General features: G+C 48.7%; 1 protein-coding gene across 2 annotated transcripts in view; it reads left to right on the top strand.

The window, feature by feature from the left end:
• STX18 (syntaxin 18) overlaps nucleotides 1-20,369 on the top strand; it is a 108,115-nt gene that overhangs the window by 83,090 nt on the left and 4,656 nt on the right. For both annotated transcript variants that reach the window (XM_061145524.1, XM_061145525.1), the window contains exons 6-8: nucleotides 4,202-4,317; nucleotides 12,353-12,441; nucleotides 18,937-18,995. In XM_061145524.1, the coding sequence (XP_061001507.1) occupies nucleotides 4,202-4,317; nucleotides 12,353-12,441; nucleotides 18,937-18,995 (264 nt within the window). The remainder of the gene's footprint in view (nucleotides 1-4,201; nucleotides 4,318-12,352; nucleotides 12,442-18,936; nucleotides 18,996-20,369) is intronic.

The following is a 20,369-nucleotide window of genomic DNA, read 5'->3' as shown; positions in this document are numbered from 1 at the left end:
TAAGGGACCTGGAAACAGATGTTGGCCAGGTGGAAACTGTTTTGATTGAAGTTATGAAATGCTCAGCTTTCAGCTAGAGAAATCAATTAAAGTAAATCATGGAGCATAAACTGATCTTTCTGATGACTTTTTAAAAATTGCATTTTTCAAATTGCCTCCAACTAGTTAATTTGTAATTTCCCTGAGGATTTCAATAGACATTCTGTGTATAATTAGATCTGTTTTTATCACTTAAAAAAAAAAGCGCTCAACTTCGTCTAAGTCTGCTGCATTGCAGTCTTTTGTTCATTTTGAATTAAAAACTGGCACATTAGCATACTCTGGACACAAAGGATGACAGATATTAATGGAATCCTTTATTTAAAAGTCAGTTAAGCCCCTCTCCTTCCTGAACAATTAAGTCCTGCAGCAATGGAGTGGGTCAGAGTAAGGGGGGATGTCCACAGCTATGGGGATGTTTTCCAGGGCAGCTCAGAGTCTGAGCAAGCTGAGGAGGGCTGGCTCAACATGGGCAGTAGGAGCCTTAGCCAGGACAGGGGACAAGCGGCAGTGGAAGAGGCAGATAGGTTGTGTGCAGGGGGATCGATCAAATAATAAACATATAAGGATAATGGAAGCCAGGTTCAGACTCTCAGGGGAGTGAAAGGAAAATTGGATTAGAATGAACAGGACTGGTGTGAACTCATGGTTTTCAGTTTACATAGGTGGACATGGAAATGAAATGTGGTCGTAAACGTGTGTGCGTGTCTAGGTCTGCAAAAGCAGACAGATTTTTCTGGCTCTGTCGGCTGAGAAGGCCTGGACACACTGACATCCCGGAGGCAATAAGCATGTTTAGTGCTCAGATCTTGGCTTCTAAATAGCAATTTCAGCTTCCAGGAACCGGGGCTCTTTGCAGAAATGGCTGAGTCTGGGGCTGGGTCAGGGAAAGTATAAAATGAACTTGGAGCATGTTGTTGTACCAGAAAGCAAGGGAAGGCTCAGAGAGTGATGGGGGCCTGCAAAAAGGACATAAACCAGTTTGAAAGCTGCCAGTGACCAAATTAAAGACAATCTGAGCATCAAAATAAATGATAGCAGATTATAACCCATTAATAAACTAGGGCATCATGAGCCCATCTGGATAGGAATATGTCTCCTGCGTTAGCAGGCACGTTCTTTTCCACTCGCATCACCTGAGCAGCCCAGGGTGTCAGGTTGCCACATACTAAATCCCAAAACTAATCTTTGAGGTAGACTGTTAGGGAGTAAGTAATGAATAATCATATTTATACATTTAATGTTAAATAGGATAGACCCTTGTTTTGTGTTTTTCTTTTCAGTTATGGTTTCAACTGGCTTTTTGGCTTAACCAGTTTTTTATCCATGGTGTGTTTATCCAAAGTTTTTTCTTCTTTTTTAATGAATAGCATTGTACTGCATGACTTTACCACAGTTGGTCTATCCATTCTCCTGTTGGTGGACATTTGAGTTGTTTCTACTGTTTTGACTGTTATGGATAAGGATGCCATGAACATTATTGGATAAATCTGTGTGAGGATATATCTTTTCATTGTTCTTGTGTAAATACCTAAAAGTAGAGCTGCTCTGTCAACGTGGAGATGTTTCTTAAGCTGAGGAGCTGTCTTAGGTTTTCCAAAGTGGCCTTACTATTTTACCCTCCTACCAGCAGTGTGTGAGAGTTAGTGTTGCTCCCTCTGTTCACCAGGGTTTGGAGACGGTGACTTTTTTAAGCCATTCTAGTGGCAGTGTCACAGTGTCACTCTGGTTTTGTTACCCCATGTTGTTGACACCTTTTCCTCTGCTCTGTTGACCATTTGTGTGTCTTCTGTGACATTCTGTTCATCTTTGTGCATATCTGTGATACTTAGAATGTCAAATGTATTTTTCTAAGACGGCTGAACCCAAACATCACATCCCACATGGTCTTAATTAAAATGTGATTTTGTTCTTGCTTCACTGAGAGGGAGATGTATGGTCTGTGTTCCCTCTCCTTGCACCTGAGTGGACCGTTGCAACTGCCTGGACAGTGGGTATGACAGAAATGACAGTTTGTTGTAAATGGAGGCTGAGACTGTTATAAAAGGCACTGGAGCTTCTGCTGTGGTCTCTGAGATTGCTTGCTCTAGGGGAAGCCAGCTACCATGCCCAGTGACACATTGACGTGCCCAGGAGAAAGAGACAAGGCTCCTGCCAGCACTGTCTCCCAGCCGTGAGAATGAACCTCCTGGGAAGGGACTCCTCCAGCCCCAGGCAGGCCTGCAGGTGGTGGGCCCTCCGCCCCATGGCGGGGCCTGTGTGAGTCAGATCCTCCCGGCCAAGCTGCTCCCAGATTCCTGGCCCCAGAAACACCGACAGATGGTGAGAGTGAAAATGGTAGTCTCTCAGTCCTGTCTGACTCTTTGCAAGCCCATGGACTGCAGCCCACCAGGCTCCTCTGTCCACGGGATTATCCTGGTGAGAAGACTGATGTGGGTGGCCATTTCCTTCTCCAGGGGATCTTCCTGACCCAGGGATTGAACCCAGGTCTCCTACACTGCAGGCAGATTCATTACCACTGAGCCACCATAAGTGGTTGTTATTGTTTCAAGGTGTATACATTTTAGAGTGGCTGTTATTCCGCCTCAGTAACTGGAGCCCTTAGTGTGATTGATAATATAATTACTCAACAGTTCTTTTGTTACTGTTGTAGAGGAGCAGTTCCTTAACAGCCTTTCTTAGAACACTAGTCTTTTGAAAAAAAAAAAAAAAAACCATGAAAATGGCCTCTGTGGTCAGGTTATTGGGAAGAGACATCCTTTTTGGAAATTCAGTGTGTGTTTCGGTATATGTGGCTCTGGAAAGTTGCAGAGTCAAGTACCCATCCAGCTTTGCCTCCACTCTCTCAGCCTCTCTTGGTCACTGCATTCCCTTCTCACAGAACCTGGTGGACAGAACCTCCTCCTCACGGGGCAGTTAGCTGTTCAGAGTGTGGCCTCCAAGACGGGTTCCCTAAGGCCACATCCCAGCCCTACTATGTACTCACTGTTTGGCCCAAGCAAGTTTCTTGAGTTCCCCGCCCCTCACTTTCCTCTGTGAAAAGACCATTAATACTAGTAACTGCCGTAGGGATGTATGGCATTAACTTAAGTTTATGCATATAAAGGTGCTTAGAAGAGTACCCAGTACCCGATAAGCCCTTAATAAATGTTAGCTGGCATTAGTAATATCATCCTGATACGCATTTGCATTGTTCTTTTTTAGTCTTTCTGCCTCATAACATGGAAGTTATCATGGGTCTTTTTTAGCAATCTGCCTACAGTTTTCATAGTGCTGTATGAGTTCCAATACAAGGCCCCTCAACCAAATTTTTCTCCTCTTATTAACGATGCGCTGAGAATTATAAAGCACCCATTCATTCACCCTATGTTTATTAAACACTGAATGCCACACACTCCTCTCGAACCCAGGGCCGCACAGCAGCCATGACTTACAAAGTCAGGGGCCCTGCTCCCAGAGCACATACTCCAGTGGAACGAGACAGGCAGTAAACAAACGAAGGGGCAAGATCATCCCTGCCTGCAGTGACTGCTGGGAAAAAGACAGGCCCTGGGGCACAGCGTGGCAAGAGGAGGCCTTCTGTAGGCAGGAGAGTGAGGCAAGGTGGGTGAGATTTCGCCTGGCCCTGGGGATGGAAGAGAATACACTGTTGGAGCAAACCCCGGGCCAGGGCGGGCGATGAGGCTGAGGGACCTGAGACCAGGCCTTGCTCCCTGTGGGTGTGTGAAGACTCCTGCTTTTTACAGTTCAGTTTTAAGACGTTACTTATGTATCATGTGTGTTATGTAACATGTGTGTGTATGTATTCAACCCCGCTTCTGCATTGGCACAAGACGACCAGCTCTTGGGTTTGTTGAACTTGGAGCGGTGGGCTGGCCCTTGCTGACATGCATCGCGTGTGGGGTCAGGAGGTAGGGTGGGTTCCTGCGTCCTTTCCTTTGGTGCCTGCTGACGGCACTCCTCCAGCTGCGGGCTCTGGCCGGGGAGTGCCGACTGCCATGTAATAAGCGCCCCCCTTGAACTGTGTCAGGACGGTCGCTGGGCCCGGGGCCGTGGTTCTGCTCTCCGGCTGAGGGCGCAAGGCAAGGGTGACTCCTCTCTGTTTTCTGGCGGAATCCTGCTGTGTAAGTAAATGATATGACTGCTGATTTTTCATCTTTAGGTCTAAACTGGAACCAGAACCAAACGCAAAGACAAGAGAATCCATGTCTTCTGAGAAAGTTTCACAGAGCCCATCAAAAGACTCTGAAGAAAAACCTGTCCCTGAAGATTATACAGGTATGAGTTAAAATTGTGCCTTGCGTCTCTTCCTTATGACACATGGGCCAAAATACAAAGCAGAACAAGAAGGACCACAACCCCGGACATCTTGTGGTGCTTGCATTTGCATGAAGGGAAGGAAACATGGAAGCAGCAGCCTTTTTTTGGTCACAGCTGGATCTTAATGACCACTTCAAGGGTGGGGCGGGAGGGTCCCCTGGTCACCTGGGGGCCGGCAGGGTCTAAAGAAAGGGCCTGAGTCTCCACTCACCAGTGGGGTGAGGACTGGAACCTTAGAACCCGGAGGAAACATCAGCGATCTCTGCTTGTCAGTCTCACAAACGGTAGGGCGCTGCCTCCCCTGCACCCGTGTCAGCACTGACCTTACGTGGACCTGACCATCCTGCCTCGGGTGGAGCGTGTGATGTCAGCAGGCTCCGTCAGCCAGCTGAGGCAGTGTAATGCACGTCTGGATTTATATGCTTCCTGTCTTCATGTTTGCTGGCCTGCCCGTAACTTAACAGCACCTCCTGACACACAGAGGATAAACACGGTGTCTTTGTAAAGCCTGTAGCACAGGCGAGTATACAGAGCGCTGCTGAGAACGTCTTAAGTCCCTGTGTCTGGCCAGGGTGGCCGCGTGTGTAGGGGATGCGTGCTTACTGTGCTATATACCTCAGAGCTGGGCAGCAGGGTGAGTGCTTGCTTTACGTGGATCCCAGGATGCCGAGGCCCGTGAGTCTCCTCGCCTCCTCCCCTCGCCTCCTCCCCTCAGCCGCCTCCCCTCACCCTCCTCCCCTCCCCTCCTCCCCTCACCCTCCTCCCCTCCCCTCCTCCCCTCACCCTCCTCCCCTCACCCTCCTCCCCTCGCCTCCTCCCCTCACCCTCCTCTCCCGCCTCCTCCCCTCACCCTCCTCCCCTCCCCTCCTCCCCTCACCCTCCTCCCCTCCTCTCCCATCCTCTCCCAGTGGCACTCCGTTACTGCATGCCTCCCGGGTGCTAGCTGGCTACTGTACTGAACCTTCGTAGACGTCACCACCATCCTTATAGCAGCCCTCTCAGGTGGATTTCATGAACTTGTTTTTTCTTAAGATGAGCCTTCTGAAGGGCTCTGAGAGGACCGTTGCATAGAGGACTACGTTTGGGCAGGGTCCCTCCGGGTGCTTTGTTGAAATACATTGTTCAGGGGCTCAGGAAGCAAAATAGGGATAGTTAAGAGGCTGCTAAAGTCTCCCAGAAACAAGATGATGGCAGATCACATTAAGCATGGGTAGCCAGGGCATGGGGGGAAAAGGGGAGAATTCTGGATATATTTTGAAAGTCGAGCACAGAATCTGCTTCCTGGATGTGGGGCGTGAGGAGGAGACGGGTCAAGGAAGGCTGCTGTGGTTGTTCACAGTGGGAAGAAGGTGGCTGCCCTTCACTGAGATGTGGGAGGCTGAGGAGGGACAGGCTAGGGACTGCCCGGCACAGAGCTTGAACAGGGAGTTGGGTTTATGTATCTGGAGGCCAGAGGACAGGTCTGTAGATCACATGAGACAGGCTGGGATCCCCAAGGAATGAGGGTTGGTGGAAAGAGGATGAGGGGCTATGCCTCCTGCCACTTGCGGTCTTCCCTGCTGTTTCTCCCCAGCACTTGTCTCTCCCCTTCTATGTTTTACTCATTTATACTCTTTATGTTCTGTCTTCCCAACTAAACCTAATTCCACGAGCACAGAATTTCTGTATGTGCTTTGTTCACTGTTGTAACACTGGTACCCAGAACAACACCTGGCACATAGGAGGTGCTCACTAAATCTTTGTTCAAAACAATGAATGAAAGAATGCGTAAATGGAAGAATGAATGAAGACTCTATCTGGAACACTGACTGCTTTTAGTTGCTGTGGAACTGTTTCCTGAAGCAAAAGGAACTTAACGCCTCTGGGTGGTAGAAAACAAATGGTCAGAGTGGAAGAGCGCCACTCCTCACAGTTTATGTTTTTATCTTAAAGTCACTGTTTGGATAGTTTATAATCATGCAGCTATCTCCTGACTGAGCCGTCTCCACAAAATATTCCGAGAGCACGCTGCTGCTTAGCTTCTGGCCAGCACACGTGTAGGAGCCAAGTGGTGTGAAGGGTGTCTCTCTGGAGGCCGTCAGTGTCCCAGCTGCAGCAGTTAGTGGCACTGCCAAGCACCAGTTCCCCCACTTTCTAAACGCAGGCCCCTGCGTCTCGGGACTCTCCCCCCCCCCCCCCACCACTTGGTCAGGCGTCTCTCTCCCCCCAGGCATCCTGGCCCCTGCTGCCGCTGGCCTCACTGTCCCCACAGCTCCACCTGGCCTCCCTTTTGTCCGTGGTCGTTAGCTGACACCTATTTCACGGTCATCTCTCTCCTGGTTACATACAGTCCCAAAGGGTCATAAAATCTGAGTTCGTGCTCATTAAAAATGTGCACACTTTATGTACAAGTTGCTGCATGTATAACAAGCTTTCTCTCCTTCATTTTGTCTGTTTTTCCTGAAAGAAAGTTTTACTGTTGCGCACCCCGCCTTTATCCATTTCCTCTGCATGGAGATGTGCCATCCCTCCTCCTGAGGTGAGGGAGGGGGAAGCACTTGGTTGCAGCAGGATGTCACGGAAAGACCGTGAACCTTGGTTTCACACAGTCTGGCCACTGTCCTGCACTTGGACAAGTTACTTCAACTCTGAGCCACCACTTTTTTACAGTATCACGTAACCACGGTTTCTTGTGAGCACTTCAGGAGCCTGGTATGAAGGGCCGAGCAGTGCCTGGCACGTTGGTTTGTGGAGCCAGCTATGAAGAGATCCATTGCTTGACTCTGAGGTTTGGCAGGATTGTTTTTCAGATGAACACTGGGAGTCGATTAATAGGCTGACCAAGATAGTAGAGGCAATTAGGAAGGAAGAATTTTCTATTTATAAGCAGCCTGGTATTGTATATAGAAAATTTTAAGAGATCCACCAATAAAAGAGAAGTAGTAAATGAGTTTCAGCAAAGTTGCAGGATACAAAACCAGTATACAAAAATTTCATTTCTGTATACTCAGTGAACAATCCAGAAATGAAATGTAAAAAGCAGGAATTCCCTTATGATAGCATCAAAAAGGATAAATTAAACAAAAGTGTAAGGCTTATACTTTGAAAGCTACAAATCATTGTTGGAAGAAATTTAACATGATCCAAATAGACGTAACAGAAGCAGAAGATATTAAGAAGAGGTGGCAAGAATACACAGAAGAACTATACAAAAAAGGTCTTCATGACCCATATAACCACGATGCTGTGATCACTCACCTAGAGCCAGACATCCTGGAATGCAAAGTCACCTGGGCCTTAGGAAGCACCACTACAAACAAAGCTTTTGGAGGTGATGAAATTCCAGTTGAGCTATTTTAAATCCTACCTATTTTAAATCCTATTTTACAGAGCTAAAAACTTTAAATTCCAGTTGATGCTGTGAAAGCATACTCAATATGCCAGCAAATTTGGAAAACTCAGCAGTGGCCACAGGACTGGAAAGGGTCAGATTTCATTCCAGTCCCAAAGAAAAGCAATGCCAAAGAATGCTCAAACTGCCACACAGTTGCACTCATCTCACATGCTAGCAAAGTAATGCTCAAAATTCTCCAAGCTAGGCTTCAACAGTATGTGAACCGTGAACTTCCAGATGTTCAAACTGGATTTAGAAAAGGCAGAGGAACCAGAGACCAAATTGCCAACATCCGTTGGATCGTCGAAAAAGCAAAAGAGTTCCAGAAAAACATCTACTTCTGCTTTATTGACCGTGCCAATACCTTTGACTGTGTGGATCAGAACAAATTGTGGAAAATTCTTCAAGAGATGAGAATATCAGACCACCTTACCTGCCTTCTGAGAAATCTGTATGCAGGTCGAGAAGCAACAGTTAGAACTGGACATGGAACAACAGACTGGTTCCAAATAGGGAAAGGAGTACGTAAAGGCTGTATATTGTCACCCTGCCTATTTAACTATATATGCAGAGTACATCAAATGAAATGTTGGGCTGGATGAAGCACAAGCTGGAATCAAGATTGCCAGGAGAAATGTCAGTAACCTCAGATATGCAGATGACACCACCCTTATGGCAGAAAGCAAAGAACTAGAGAGACTCTTGATGAACATGAAAGAGGAGAGTGAAAAAGTTGACTTAAAACTCAACATTCAGAAAACTAAGATCATGGCATCTGGTCCCATCACTTCATGGCAAATAGATGGGGGAACAATGGGAACAGTGACAGACTTTCTTTTCTTGAACTCCAAAATCACTGCCAATGGTGACTGCAGCCATGAAATTTAAAGACGCTCCTTGGGAGAAAACCTATGACCAACCTAGATAGCATATTAAAAAGCAGAGACATTACTTTGCCAACGAAGGTCTGTCTAGTCAAAGCTATGGTCTTTCCAGTAGTCATGTATGAATATGAGAGTTGGACTATAAGAAAGCTAAGTGCCAAAGAATTGATGCTTTTGAACTGTGGTGTTGAAGAAGACTCTTGAGAGTCCCTTGTACTGCAAGGAGATCCAACCAGTCCATCCTAAAGATCAGTCCTGAATATTCATTGGAAGGACTGATGCTAAAGCTGAAGCTCCATTATTTTGGCCACCTGATGCGAAGAACTGACTTAGTAGAAAAGACCCTGATGCTGGGAAAGATTGAAGGCGGGAGAAGGAGTTGATAGAGAATGAGATGGTTGGATGGCATCACTGACTAGATGGATATGAGTTTGAGTAAGCTCTGCGAGTGGATAATGGACAGGGAAGCCTGGCGTGCTGCAGTCCATGGGGTTGCAAAGAGTCGGACACAACTGAGTGACTGAACTGAACTGAAACAAATAAAAGGGGGCTTCCCTGGTGACTCAGATGGTAACAAATCTGCCTGCAACACAGGAGACACGGGTTCAATCCCTGGGTCGGGAAGATCCCCTCGAGAAGGAAATGGCAACCCACTCCAGTATTGCTGCCTGGAGAATCCCATGAACAGAGGAGCCTGGAGGGCTGCAGTCCATGGGGTCACACAGAGTTGAATACGACGGAGCGACTCACACGCAAACAAATAGAAAAGCATCTCAAGTTAATGAATCAGAAAAATTAATGTTAAGATGGCAGTACACCACAAAATGATCCACAATTTCAATGCATTCCTTATAAGAATCCCAGCTGATTTCTTTGTGAAAATTGACAAGTTGATTCTAAAATCATGAGGAAATGCAAGGAACTCAAGAAAACCAAAGTGTCGTGAAAAAGAACAAAGTAGGAGGACTCACACTCTTCCCCATTTCAAAACAACAACAGAGCAACAGTGATCAGGACGGGGTACCTGCACAAGCATGGGCATGGATTAATGGGACGGACCTGAGAATCCAGAGGTAAAACCATGCGGCTCTGGTCAGTTGATTTCCTTCAAGTGAGCAAGAATAGTCTCTTTAACAAATGGTGCTGGGAAAATTGGATATCCACATGCAGAAGAACAAAGATTGACACTTGAGTCACACCATTTATTAAAACTAACTCAGAATAGACCAAAGGCCTTTACAGAGCTAAAACCTTAAAACTTACCAAGAAAACAAAAACCAACCGTAGGGCTAAATCTTCCTGACCTCAGATTTGACAAAGAATTAACAAGGAAAGAAAATGAAAAAAGCCCATGGAATGGGAGAAAATATTTGAAAATCACATACCTAATAAGGGATCTGTATCTAGAACGTGAAAGGATTTTTACAAGTCAGTAAGAAAATGATAACCCAATTTTTAAATGGGCAGAGTGGACTTGAGGAGGTAGTGGTGGCCCTGAGAAATGAGTCTGGACCTGAAAAGTGGGGGAAGCTTAGAATGTTCCAGGCAGAGGGAACAGCATGAGTAAGTCCTCAGAGGCCACAAAGCACAGGTCAGTGGAGGAGAGCACTTCTGGGTGAGTAAAACTCACAGAAAGGGGAGGAGGAGTGGGCCTTAAGGTCAGGGGAGCCGAATGCAGAGGGCCTTGAGTGCTGGACCGCGGAGTCGGGGCTTGAGTCTCTCGGCATCGGGGCAGGCTGGAGGCCTGGGCAGAGCACTGGTGTTTGGGGCGCCATGTTCAAGTTGATTCTTATCTGCTGCAGGTCAGGATGGCTCCAGGTGGCTGCAAAGGCGAGCATGAGTTCTCTTAACAGACTTTCCATTCTAGCTCAGAGTGGTTCATACTTGATTCTGATGTGAATGATGTTACTGTTTCTAATTTTGGTGTTCTTATCCTTAAAACACAAAGAAGTAAAAGCTCAAGATGGATACCATAATGAGGTCAAGCATGATGTAGAGGCTAGAGAAGGGAATAGCAATCCACTCCAGTGTTCTTGCCTGGAGAATTCCATGGACAGAGAAGCCTGGGCTCTGGCAGGGTTGGGATGTACATGTATCATTTATAAATACGATGATAGTTCCTGGCAAAAAAAAAAAAAAACAGCCATTTTCTAAAAACTTGCACAGAGTCATGCATGACATGGAGTTTTTCTTTGATGACATATCCAGAATAATAACTGTACTTTGTACACAGGTCTGCCTAATCTGCTTTCTCTAAATTGGCGCCATCATTATGTTCTTTTCCCTTATCAGTCTCCAGACAAAAACTCTGGACTTCTGCCTGTCTCAGTGGGGCTGAGAGCAGCCATGGGAATTTACTGAGATCCGGGAGGAAAAGAAGCGGTATTTGCCTTTAAGTACTTGATGGCCCACTGATAAGCCCAGAAGCACTGCTGAGACAGCAGCCAGAGTCACCTGCAGAAAGAAGGACCCCATTACAGCCTCCACCCAAGAGTGATACTCCCGCGTCCACCCACCCCCCTGCTCCCAGCCCACCCCCAGAGGAGCCGCACAGGCCTCACCCTCAGGGTCCCAGGTGGCACAGCCCCTTCTGGGAGCTGTGCTGTTGGTCTGCTCTCTCAGAGGTCTGGTCCGTGTTTATATGATCATGATGAAAACGTGCTCTAGATTAAAACGTTCCTACACCACCAGTCAGCAGTCTGTTCCCAGCTTCCTGTCCTGAAATACACCAGACTGCACCAGAGCATGGACTGGCATATGTACTAGCAGAAGTTCAAGGTTTATCAGTGGAGTTACAGTTACACAGAGAATTCCTTACAGTGGAATATCATGCAGCAATTTAACAGAATGAGGTAGGAACTTCCCTGGTGCTTCAGTGGCTGACTCTAAGCTCCCAGTGCAGGGCGTTCAGGTTCCATCCCTGGTCAGGGAACTAGACCCCAGGTGCCAGAACTAAGAGTTCGCATGCTGCAACTAAAGATCCCACAGGCTGCAGCTAAGACCTGGTGCAGCTACATAAATAGATATTTTAAAATGAAAGAACAAGGGAGATCTATGTGGAGCAACATAGGAAAATTCCCAAGATGCACTGTGAAGTTATAAAAGCCAAGTTTTAGAACAATATGTTACCATTGATATACCTGTGAAAAGCAAACTATTAATACCACACTTGCAAAACTATAAATTATTTCTAGGCTGACGTGGGGGCAGGGGAGGCAGGGAATTGCTTATCTGTATGTGAACATGCCAGAGAGAGCCTGCGAGGCCCAATCATAGCACCAATGAGTGGTTATTTCGGGGAGGGAAGGGGATGAGGGATGGTGTGTTGTTTCCTGTATTTTAATGAAATATAGGAAACATTTTAATGAAATTGCCCATACATTTGACAGTCTTTAAAAAGCAGAGGGGAGGGATGTAAGTGTATATGTGTTTTGAAGTAAAGTCCACTTGAAAACTGGTCCTGAAAAACGTCCATTTGGTTTGTGACCATTGCTGAGATCACAGCAGTACTGAAACTGTATGTGGGTCCCCTTTCGACACACACACACAAAGCATGGATCCAAACACTGTAAAGAATCACGCCACAGAACTTGAATATTAACCAGGAGATAATCGAATATGGACAAAGCTCTACAATTTTGCTTCATCTCAGGTTTTTCAATATGCTTGCCTCCTAAGCCAACCTGTTCTAAAGTGAATATTTTGCTTTCTGTCTGTTTATTTATTTTTTAAACAGAAAAGATTCCAGTTGAAGCACAACCTGAATTGGGAAATTGGGGAGATGGCAAAGGTGAAGATGAGTTATCCCCAGAAGAAATACAAATGGTAATGCTATTCTCTTCCTAATTGTGTATTTTTAACTACTTTTAATAAGAATATTTCATTGAATAGAAGGTCATCCTAAATGCTCTTACCCTTATTTTTATACTGAATTTTAAAAATTATAAATAGATACAATTTTCCACTTGATTTCCTAATTCTTAGTACACTTTTCATATGCTTTAAATTTACAATAGCATAATTAAGGAAGAAATTGCCTTAAAATAACATAACTAATGTTAGATGTCTTTTTGGCAGCAGTAAAATAGTCTTCTAAATGAATCTTTTATAATCACTGCTATGGTGCTTCTTAATTGTTTGACTTGCTGGTATATGATAATGTGAAGAAAGTATAAGTAATGACTGCAAATGACAAGTACCACTTTAACTGCTAATACACCTTTTAGTTACCCATCCCCTAGTTGCCAATGGCAGCTTATCATCTCTGGTTGGATTTCAAAAGAAAAGTAATAGACCTGGTCAGAGCCCAGTCTGGTCCATTGACAGCAGGGCCTGGGGCAGGGGAGGGGGTGCTGGGCCATGCCCTCGTGTGTGTGTGTGTGTGTGTGTGTGTGTGTGTGTGTGTGTGTGTGCACGCACACGCACGCACGTGTGTGCGCAGATAAAGGGCTGGGGTATGCATACTGCGCTCATGGCAGGATCGGAGGGCCACATTGGGTGGCAGCTGCTGCTCACTGGAGCCTCATACATGCTTTATACTCGGGGCTGTTTCACAAACATTCGTTCTCTTGGATGAGCAGTTTCCCCTTAAATCATCGCAGAAGCGTGACACTGATTCCAGTGATGATACCATTAGCCACGACTTTCCTGGGACTTGCTCTGGGGGCGCTCTCTCAGAGGCTGTGGGACTCTTTGGAACAAGAGGCAGAGCTCCCTGTGTCCTTGATAGACAAAAATAATTCTGAGCCCAGGAAGTAACTTGGATACCTTAAAGCGGCCTGCCAGGCCCCTGCTTCTGTCATGGTCCAGATGCACCTCCGATTTGGGGAAAGTGCTTGGTGTTCCCCAGTCCAGCAAGTATGCCTCCCGAAGGCCTGCACACGACTCCAAGCAGCAGTCCTCGCTGGCCAATCAGTCGGGAGAGGTTGAGGGTGACGCCCAGGGCGGGCAGTGAGGGCAGAGATGAGAAATGGGAAGTGGGCAGGACTTGGTGATCTGGGGAGGACAGCCAGGCGTGAGAGAGAAAGGGAGGAGAAAGAGCCGGGAGCTTTCTAACGTGGGGACGCAGGATGCCGGCAGTCAGGGGATGATGCCCTCTGTCAGGGGCAGGTGTGGGTCCTGGGAGGTGTCTGGTGGGCGCTGGGATCCCAGGCCTGGGGCTCCGGCTGGAGACGTGACCATGGGAGACCCCTGACAGCTGGTGTTTGAAGGCACATACAGGGTGGAGAGGGACACACGCCACCTGGGACACGGGGCCGGAGCAGGTCAAGGCAGAGAAGCCATCAGACTAAAGGGCAGTTTGATCATGCTCCCCTGTAGTCAGAGGATGGCCAAGTTTTCTGAAATCTCATCATTCTTCAGTTTATACAAAATAAGTTTATTACTGAAAATGATGTCATGTGTTCCCCCAGATCATGTAACATGACCACCCTATCTTTGCTAAGAGATAAAAATATGTATAGCACTGTCCCTTCATTAAGAAAGAATACATTTGTGTTTAGGCAGAACTAAGCTTCTATTTAAGGATTTTTTAAAAATACGCTGCCCCACTTCATAAAGGAAGTAGCTAGAGGAATGGCAGGCAGTTGTTTGCCAGAGGAGTTGCCTTCCCCCCGCCCCCACCGGGCAGTGGTGAGCAGCAGCGGCTTGTTAATATCCACAGACATGGGCTCAGAAGTTGTTGGCTGCACGGGGGCTGGACCAGAGGAGGGCTGGCAGCAAGGATATCTGTGATCAGCAGATGTTCGGCCCCAGTGAGAGATGATGCAGCAGTGTGGGCTTTGAGATAGAGCAAGTTTTGAATCCTCTGTATCACTTACATCCTCTGTAATTTTGGGGCAAGGAGCTCACTGAACCTGAGCTTGGGAGGTTGACAGTGGTCGTCAGGAATGGGGTCATGTATATATGAGCGCCCAGCAGGGTGCAGGGCACATAGCAGTGGCTGTTTCCTCGCCAACAGTGAGAGATTATTGCTGGGCCCGTGGGGTCCTGCATTCCTTGCATGTTCAGAGGGTGATATGACTGATGTGTAAGAGAAACACACATCGTGAGGCTTGTCTTTCCATAATGACGGCTGGAGCACTATGCATGCCTTTCCTTGTGCTCTTGACGGAAGCATCGTCCAAAAACGTGCCAGCAACCATTCCTAATAATGCCAGCTACCTCGGCATCACAAGATCGATGACCCTAGCAATCAGAGCCAGCAGGGCCTCCCTCCTTAATTTTTATTGCGTTATTGCAAGAGGATGGGGCAGAAGGCTGTTCTGTTCATCACTGTTATAACAGGCTGTTTGATGTTCACTTCACTCCTTTCTTAATGGGGGCTCATAGCCAAGTACATATCTTACAGTCTGACTGACCCGAATCTTATTTAAAAGGCTCAACCCTGAAAATGAAGAAAAAGAAATGCCACACTATTGGTTTTAAATTGGAAAGCATTATAGCAAATTGTGGTCATAATTCATAGTCACTGTTTTGGAATTTTTCCTCAGGGTAAAATAATGAATTAAGCTTTATAATAGCAGTTTAATCCATTATTTCACCCACATGAGCTGTTGCTACTCATTCCAGAATGGCTGCAGAGCATTATGTAATTCTTCGCACATTTCCATTCATCACTCGCGATACAGGTATATTAACGCCCCTGGGTTAATATAAGCAGATGTTTTGTGGTCAGGCTGAGTGGAACCAAATTGTTTTCTGATGTTACACAGAGAAAAATACCTCCTTTCTGAGCCCACCTTCATTTTACTTGCCTCCAGTGAAACCACTGCAGTTAGTAATATATTTCTTTGGGATAAGTTTTAAAGACATGAAAGTGACTTCTGTTCTTCAGGTTGCCTGAAAAGTGTCCCTTGCCCCTGTGCCCTGAGGCACCCCTGGAAGCACCAGGTGGGTGGCTGGCAGGGCCGGTGGTCTGTGGCCGTGCTCGGCTTACACACTGGGAACAAGAGCACTGTTGATAGAATTTGAGCACCACACGGGTGAAAGCTGGGGTCTCGACGCTGGGAAGGTTCACTGGGGCACAGGTGGAGGTCAGGGTGAGGGGCCCGGAGCCACAGGTGTGAAGGTGTCTGGACAGATACAGCATACCTGGAGGAGCCCAGAGCAGATCTGGGGAGTGGGCTGCAGGCCGAGGGGCAGACTGCCCTCTGGCCGAGCCCCCGCGGGTTTGCCGTGTTGCTCCAGTGAGCCCTTCTTAGGCCTTTGCAGTGCAGACATTTCTCCTCATTTGACACTCCAAGGCCTTGGGAGGAGTGACTTTCTTTTTCTGGATTAGAAAGGGATTTCTGTAACAATGTATGCACAGTGTGGATCTGCAGCCTTTAAACCAGATTATAAACCCTTTGGGGAGGCCTTGTTTGAAAGTCTGACCGAATTCTAAATGAAATAAAGCAGTTAAGTCATATCACCTGCTATGCCCAGCAGTGTCTCAGCACTTGAGCATTTATTAGTTTAGACGCCCTATGTGGTAGGGACTCGCCCCAGTGGGAGGGACATGATCCCTCCCACTGTTGTTGGAGGTTGCCGGGGGTCTGCACCGAGGGAGAGCACTGTATTCTGGGGTGAGACCCAAACGGTGTAGAGTGGGATGGCCCAGAAAGACAGGCTGGCTGCCACCATTTCTCCCCGGGCCGGGCCTGCCCACCCTCCCCGTCATCTAGGCCTCTCGGCCCCTTTTCAGGGACACAGAGGTGGAGGAAGACGCCTGCAGGTGTGTCTTCCGAGGCCCTGGAGGTCCCGCGTCCTTGGCGCTGACTGTGGGGCTGCGGCTGCACGGTGCCCTGCGGGGCCAGGGAGGCCCGCCGTGAGAGCTGTGCGTGGACTCCGCTCGCCCAGAGACGGGCGTGACCCGGCGGCACGTGGTCCTCGCGGACTCGAAACCGGTGCTGTGCCTTGTGCTCAGTCGCTCGGTCGTGTCCAACTCTGTGCGACCCTGTGGATCGTAGATCGTAGCCCGCTGGGCTCCTCCGTCCAGGGGGATCCTCCAGGGAAGGAGACCATGCCCTCCTCCCAGGAATCTTCCCAATCCAGGGATCGAACCCATGTCTCCCGCATTGCAGGCAGATTCTTTACCAACCGAGCCACCAGGGAAGCCCAGGGAGGGTCCTCCAAAGCATTTAATGACTCATTTTGCTTATCCAGAATCTGAGTCCTGAAGAGATGACATAACAAGAATAAACATTTATAGAGGTGAAGTTGACCTCCTAACAACTCTTCTAAGTACTCCAGCTATCCCTAGTTTAGTGATGAAGACAGAGGCACTGACAGGGTATTACCTGCCCAAGGGCAAACAGCTTAGAAGATGGAGGAGCCTTCCCTCCCCACCCTCAGGATCAGGCAGGAAAGGATAAGAATCACCCACCATGTCTGTTCACAAAGAGAAACTGACAGCCACACAGAAGGCCAATGACCGGTCCAGGGTCAGCCAGGAAGTCCCCCTGAGGACACAGGAAATGGGTCATCGGAGCCCCTGGCATGTCCCCCACCTCCCCTGGTGTTTGGTGGCTGGCTGCCTCATTCAGCGGATGAGGGGGGAGGTGTGCAGGTTTGCCACCCAGACAGCCTCGGAACCACCCTTCCTGTGCAGGGGAATGCAGGCAGCAGCCTGGCCACTGCCTCATCTACAGGCCAGATCGTGATAAAAGGCTCCCGTGCTCTGGGCTGTGGGAAGCAGGTTCTGTTGGGTTGGTTTTTTGTTAATGCAGTTTCATTGTAACTCCCGCCCCCTGGATGGAGCCTGCTCTCCATAAAGCTGGCCATAGGCACACCTCTTCTGTCATCCCACCTTCCTGCTTGATCCCTTCAGGCCTTTGTTTCTCTCACTTTCTCCAGGGATGGGGAATTTCTCAGGTAACTTCAAGAACCCATCTGGCAGGAAGTCAGAGCCAGAATGTGATCCACTCCCGACACAGCTAACCAGGAGCCCCGCAGAAGGAACAGTAACACAAAGGCCTGAATGGAAGCCACATGCCCTTCAGCTGGAGAGGAAAAAAAGCAAGCTTTGTTCCCAAGGAACATTCCAGTAATAAACTACCTCAAACCACTAGTTAATTTTGTTTAGGAATAGTTCAAAAGCATGAAAGGACTGTAGATTTAAAAGATTAGGGCAATATTTTGTCATTAGAAAAATTCAAAGAAAATGCCCCCTGCCAAAAGGAAAAATCCAAAACCTGAGTAAAAGTACCTGAGAGAATTAGTCAAATTAGCATCCACATGCTGAAGTAACTATATTTTTTTCTTAAATACTGGACTCTTTAGTAACTGCTGACAGCTAACAGAGCAGATTCTTTCAAACTCAGGAGTGAAGTTATATTCTCTTAAATCGCCTTTTTGATGCACAAATTGGGAGGGCCATCTCAGTACTATGTCAGCAGCCGGCAAGGCAGCCTGCTGTGGTTGGGGTGGCCCTTTGTGGGGCTTCCCCAGTGCTCCCCCAACCCCCTTCCACACCGCTCTCCATCCTCTGACCCGGTGGGTCTGGGGTGGAGTGGAGGCCTCTGTGTGAGCGGCCCCATGCTTATGGTGCAGGGGTGGAACAGACCAGATCACCTAGGCCAAAAGGGAAAGAGGGCAGACCCAAGGAGAGAGACGTGAGGGCGGACCTTAGACAGCAGAGCAGGCATGAAGACAGCAAGGGCGCCGAGGAGCCCTGGCAGAGGAGCACGGGAAGGCACGGCCAGGACAGCGAGGCTGCTCCCCAGCAGGTGCGGAGGCAGAGCTCAGCGCCTCATCGTCCTCATCCCTGTTGCTGAACTAAGGCAGGGTGGCCTGGTCCGCAGCTGGATGTCCAGCCTCTGCAGGCCACGAGCTCCCTTCTGTTCCCTGCACAGGGCCCGGCACACAGGTGCCTCAGAGAACATTTGTAGGTGTGACTGCAGCTGGAACAGGGGTGTGGGTCCAGTATGGTTCCTATCCCCAAGCAGCTGACAGTCACACAGAAGGTTGGAGACACACACAACGTGATTCACGCATCACGGGGTGACCCCCATGCCTCCATGCTCCCCATCGGTCATTAAAGTCAGCTCGTATGCTTGCAGTTCACACGAGTGAGACGAGAGGTCTAGCCTCAGGCAGCCCCACTGTGCTGTGAGGTTTCATTTTCTTCCTGCAGCCTGGCTGTCCTCACGTGAATGCTCAGGGTCTTCTAGCAACACTGCCTCGGTCCTTGCTGGAAAGAGGAGCTCCAGCGTGATTCTCGGACGGCGGATCAAAGAGTTCTACACAGACTCACTGTACTAGACACTTGCCTTTGGTTGGGTTGCTTTGAGACTCGAGTTCAGTGTGACATTATCCTTAATGTGTTTTGTTTTCTTACAGTTTGAACAAGAAAATCAGCGCCTGATTGGTGAAATGAACAGTCTGTTTGATGAAGTGAGGTATGTGTGTGGGGTTCCCAGGTGAGCAAATGGCCTAGTTTACAACTTTCCCAGAAAGTAGAAACTTTATTCATTTAGTTTGGTGCTCAGGCATCCACATGTGGCCTTTGGGCCAAACATAGCTACCCCTGCCCCCGGCCCCCCCGCCCCCTGTAAGGAAGCTGCCCGAATTCACTGCCCCTCAACTTGTGGGCCTGCGAGGTACCCTCTGTGGGCCACTCCAGGCTTCCGGGTGCTGCAGCCCCATCTGAGAGGTCATGATGGCACAGGTCACGACAGCTGCCAGGAGGGGACTGTCTGCACCTAGCTACCCTAAGGTGAACGGGTTAATTAAGTGTAGACAGGGACAGCTGGCAGAGGGAAGCCCTGCAGAGGGCTCCACTGGTGTCTGGCCACATGCTGATCAGCCACGCAGAAGGCCTGTGGCCATGGCACACATGAGTAGGGTCACCGCCCCGCCCTCCAGTGAAAGCGCTCGGGCCTGTCGCCCTGGGAATGCCGGGAGCGTTCTGAAAGGACGCGCTGAAACTCTTGTTGCATCGTGGCCACTTCCCAAAAGAAGACGCATCCAGACACATCAGCCTCGCAGCCCTGGAGACTGAGTGCAGGGGTCTCCCCCTGACCGCGCCCCGGGCTCTTTGGCGGCCTCTGCCCTCACAGGCGGGCCTCCCAGTCCTTCTTTGAGATGGTGCTCTTCCCACCCCAGCCCCTCCTCACTCTCCTCTCCTCTCCTCTGCTTCCCTCACTTGGTCTGGGGGAGTCATCTCCCCACCGAACATTGCTTCCTCCTGGGCTGGGAGCTCAGCCTCTAGACACGCACCCCCTAGACCACCCCAGGGTCACCCGTGCTGCCCAGGCAACCGGGAGAGGCCGACATGCTCCAGTGCTGAACCCAGATGGGATATTTTCTGCCGGAATCAAAGGAGGTTTCCTCTCCACAGAGAGCTGGTTTGAACGGTGAATGTACCCTTTCCTCTAATCTGCTGAGTGGTAACAGAGTTTTGGGTAACAGCATATTCTGGCGTTTTCTTCTGAATCCCCACCACGTGTGACTGTGTTGCTGGGACAGGGCTCAGCATTAAAGGAGACTCTGCCTTTTCTAAGTGCTGGGTACAGCCACATGCTCCAGGCCCCACACTGACTCAGGGGTCAGGAGTCCCAGGGGTCAGCGTATGAAGGGGTAGAGGTGGGCTTCCAGACCCTCCAGTACACCCAGAAAGCTGAAGGGCGTTAAAGGGGAACCAGTAAGGAGGGTGAGCCTCTGCCCCTGTTCTCCCTCCTAAGCCCGCGTCCTGAGCAGGCCACCGTGAGCCACCGTGGTGTCCCCTCCCTCCCACCCCTTCACTTAGAAGAGACTTCTTCAGAAATGTGTGA

The sequence above is a fragment of the Dama dama genome, chromosome 6 (assembly GCF_033118175.1).
Source record: "Dama dama isolate Ldn47 chromosome 6, ASM3311817v1, whole genome shotgun sequence".
Classification (NCBI taxonomy): domain Eukaryota; kingdom Metazoa; phylum Chordata; class Mammalia; order Artiodactyla; family Cervidae; genus Dama; species Dama dama.
The sequence above is the reverse complement of the archived record's forward strand: the minus strand, read 5'-3'. Positions and strand labels throughout refer to the sequence as shown.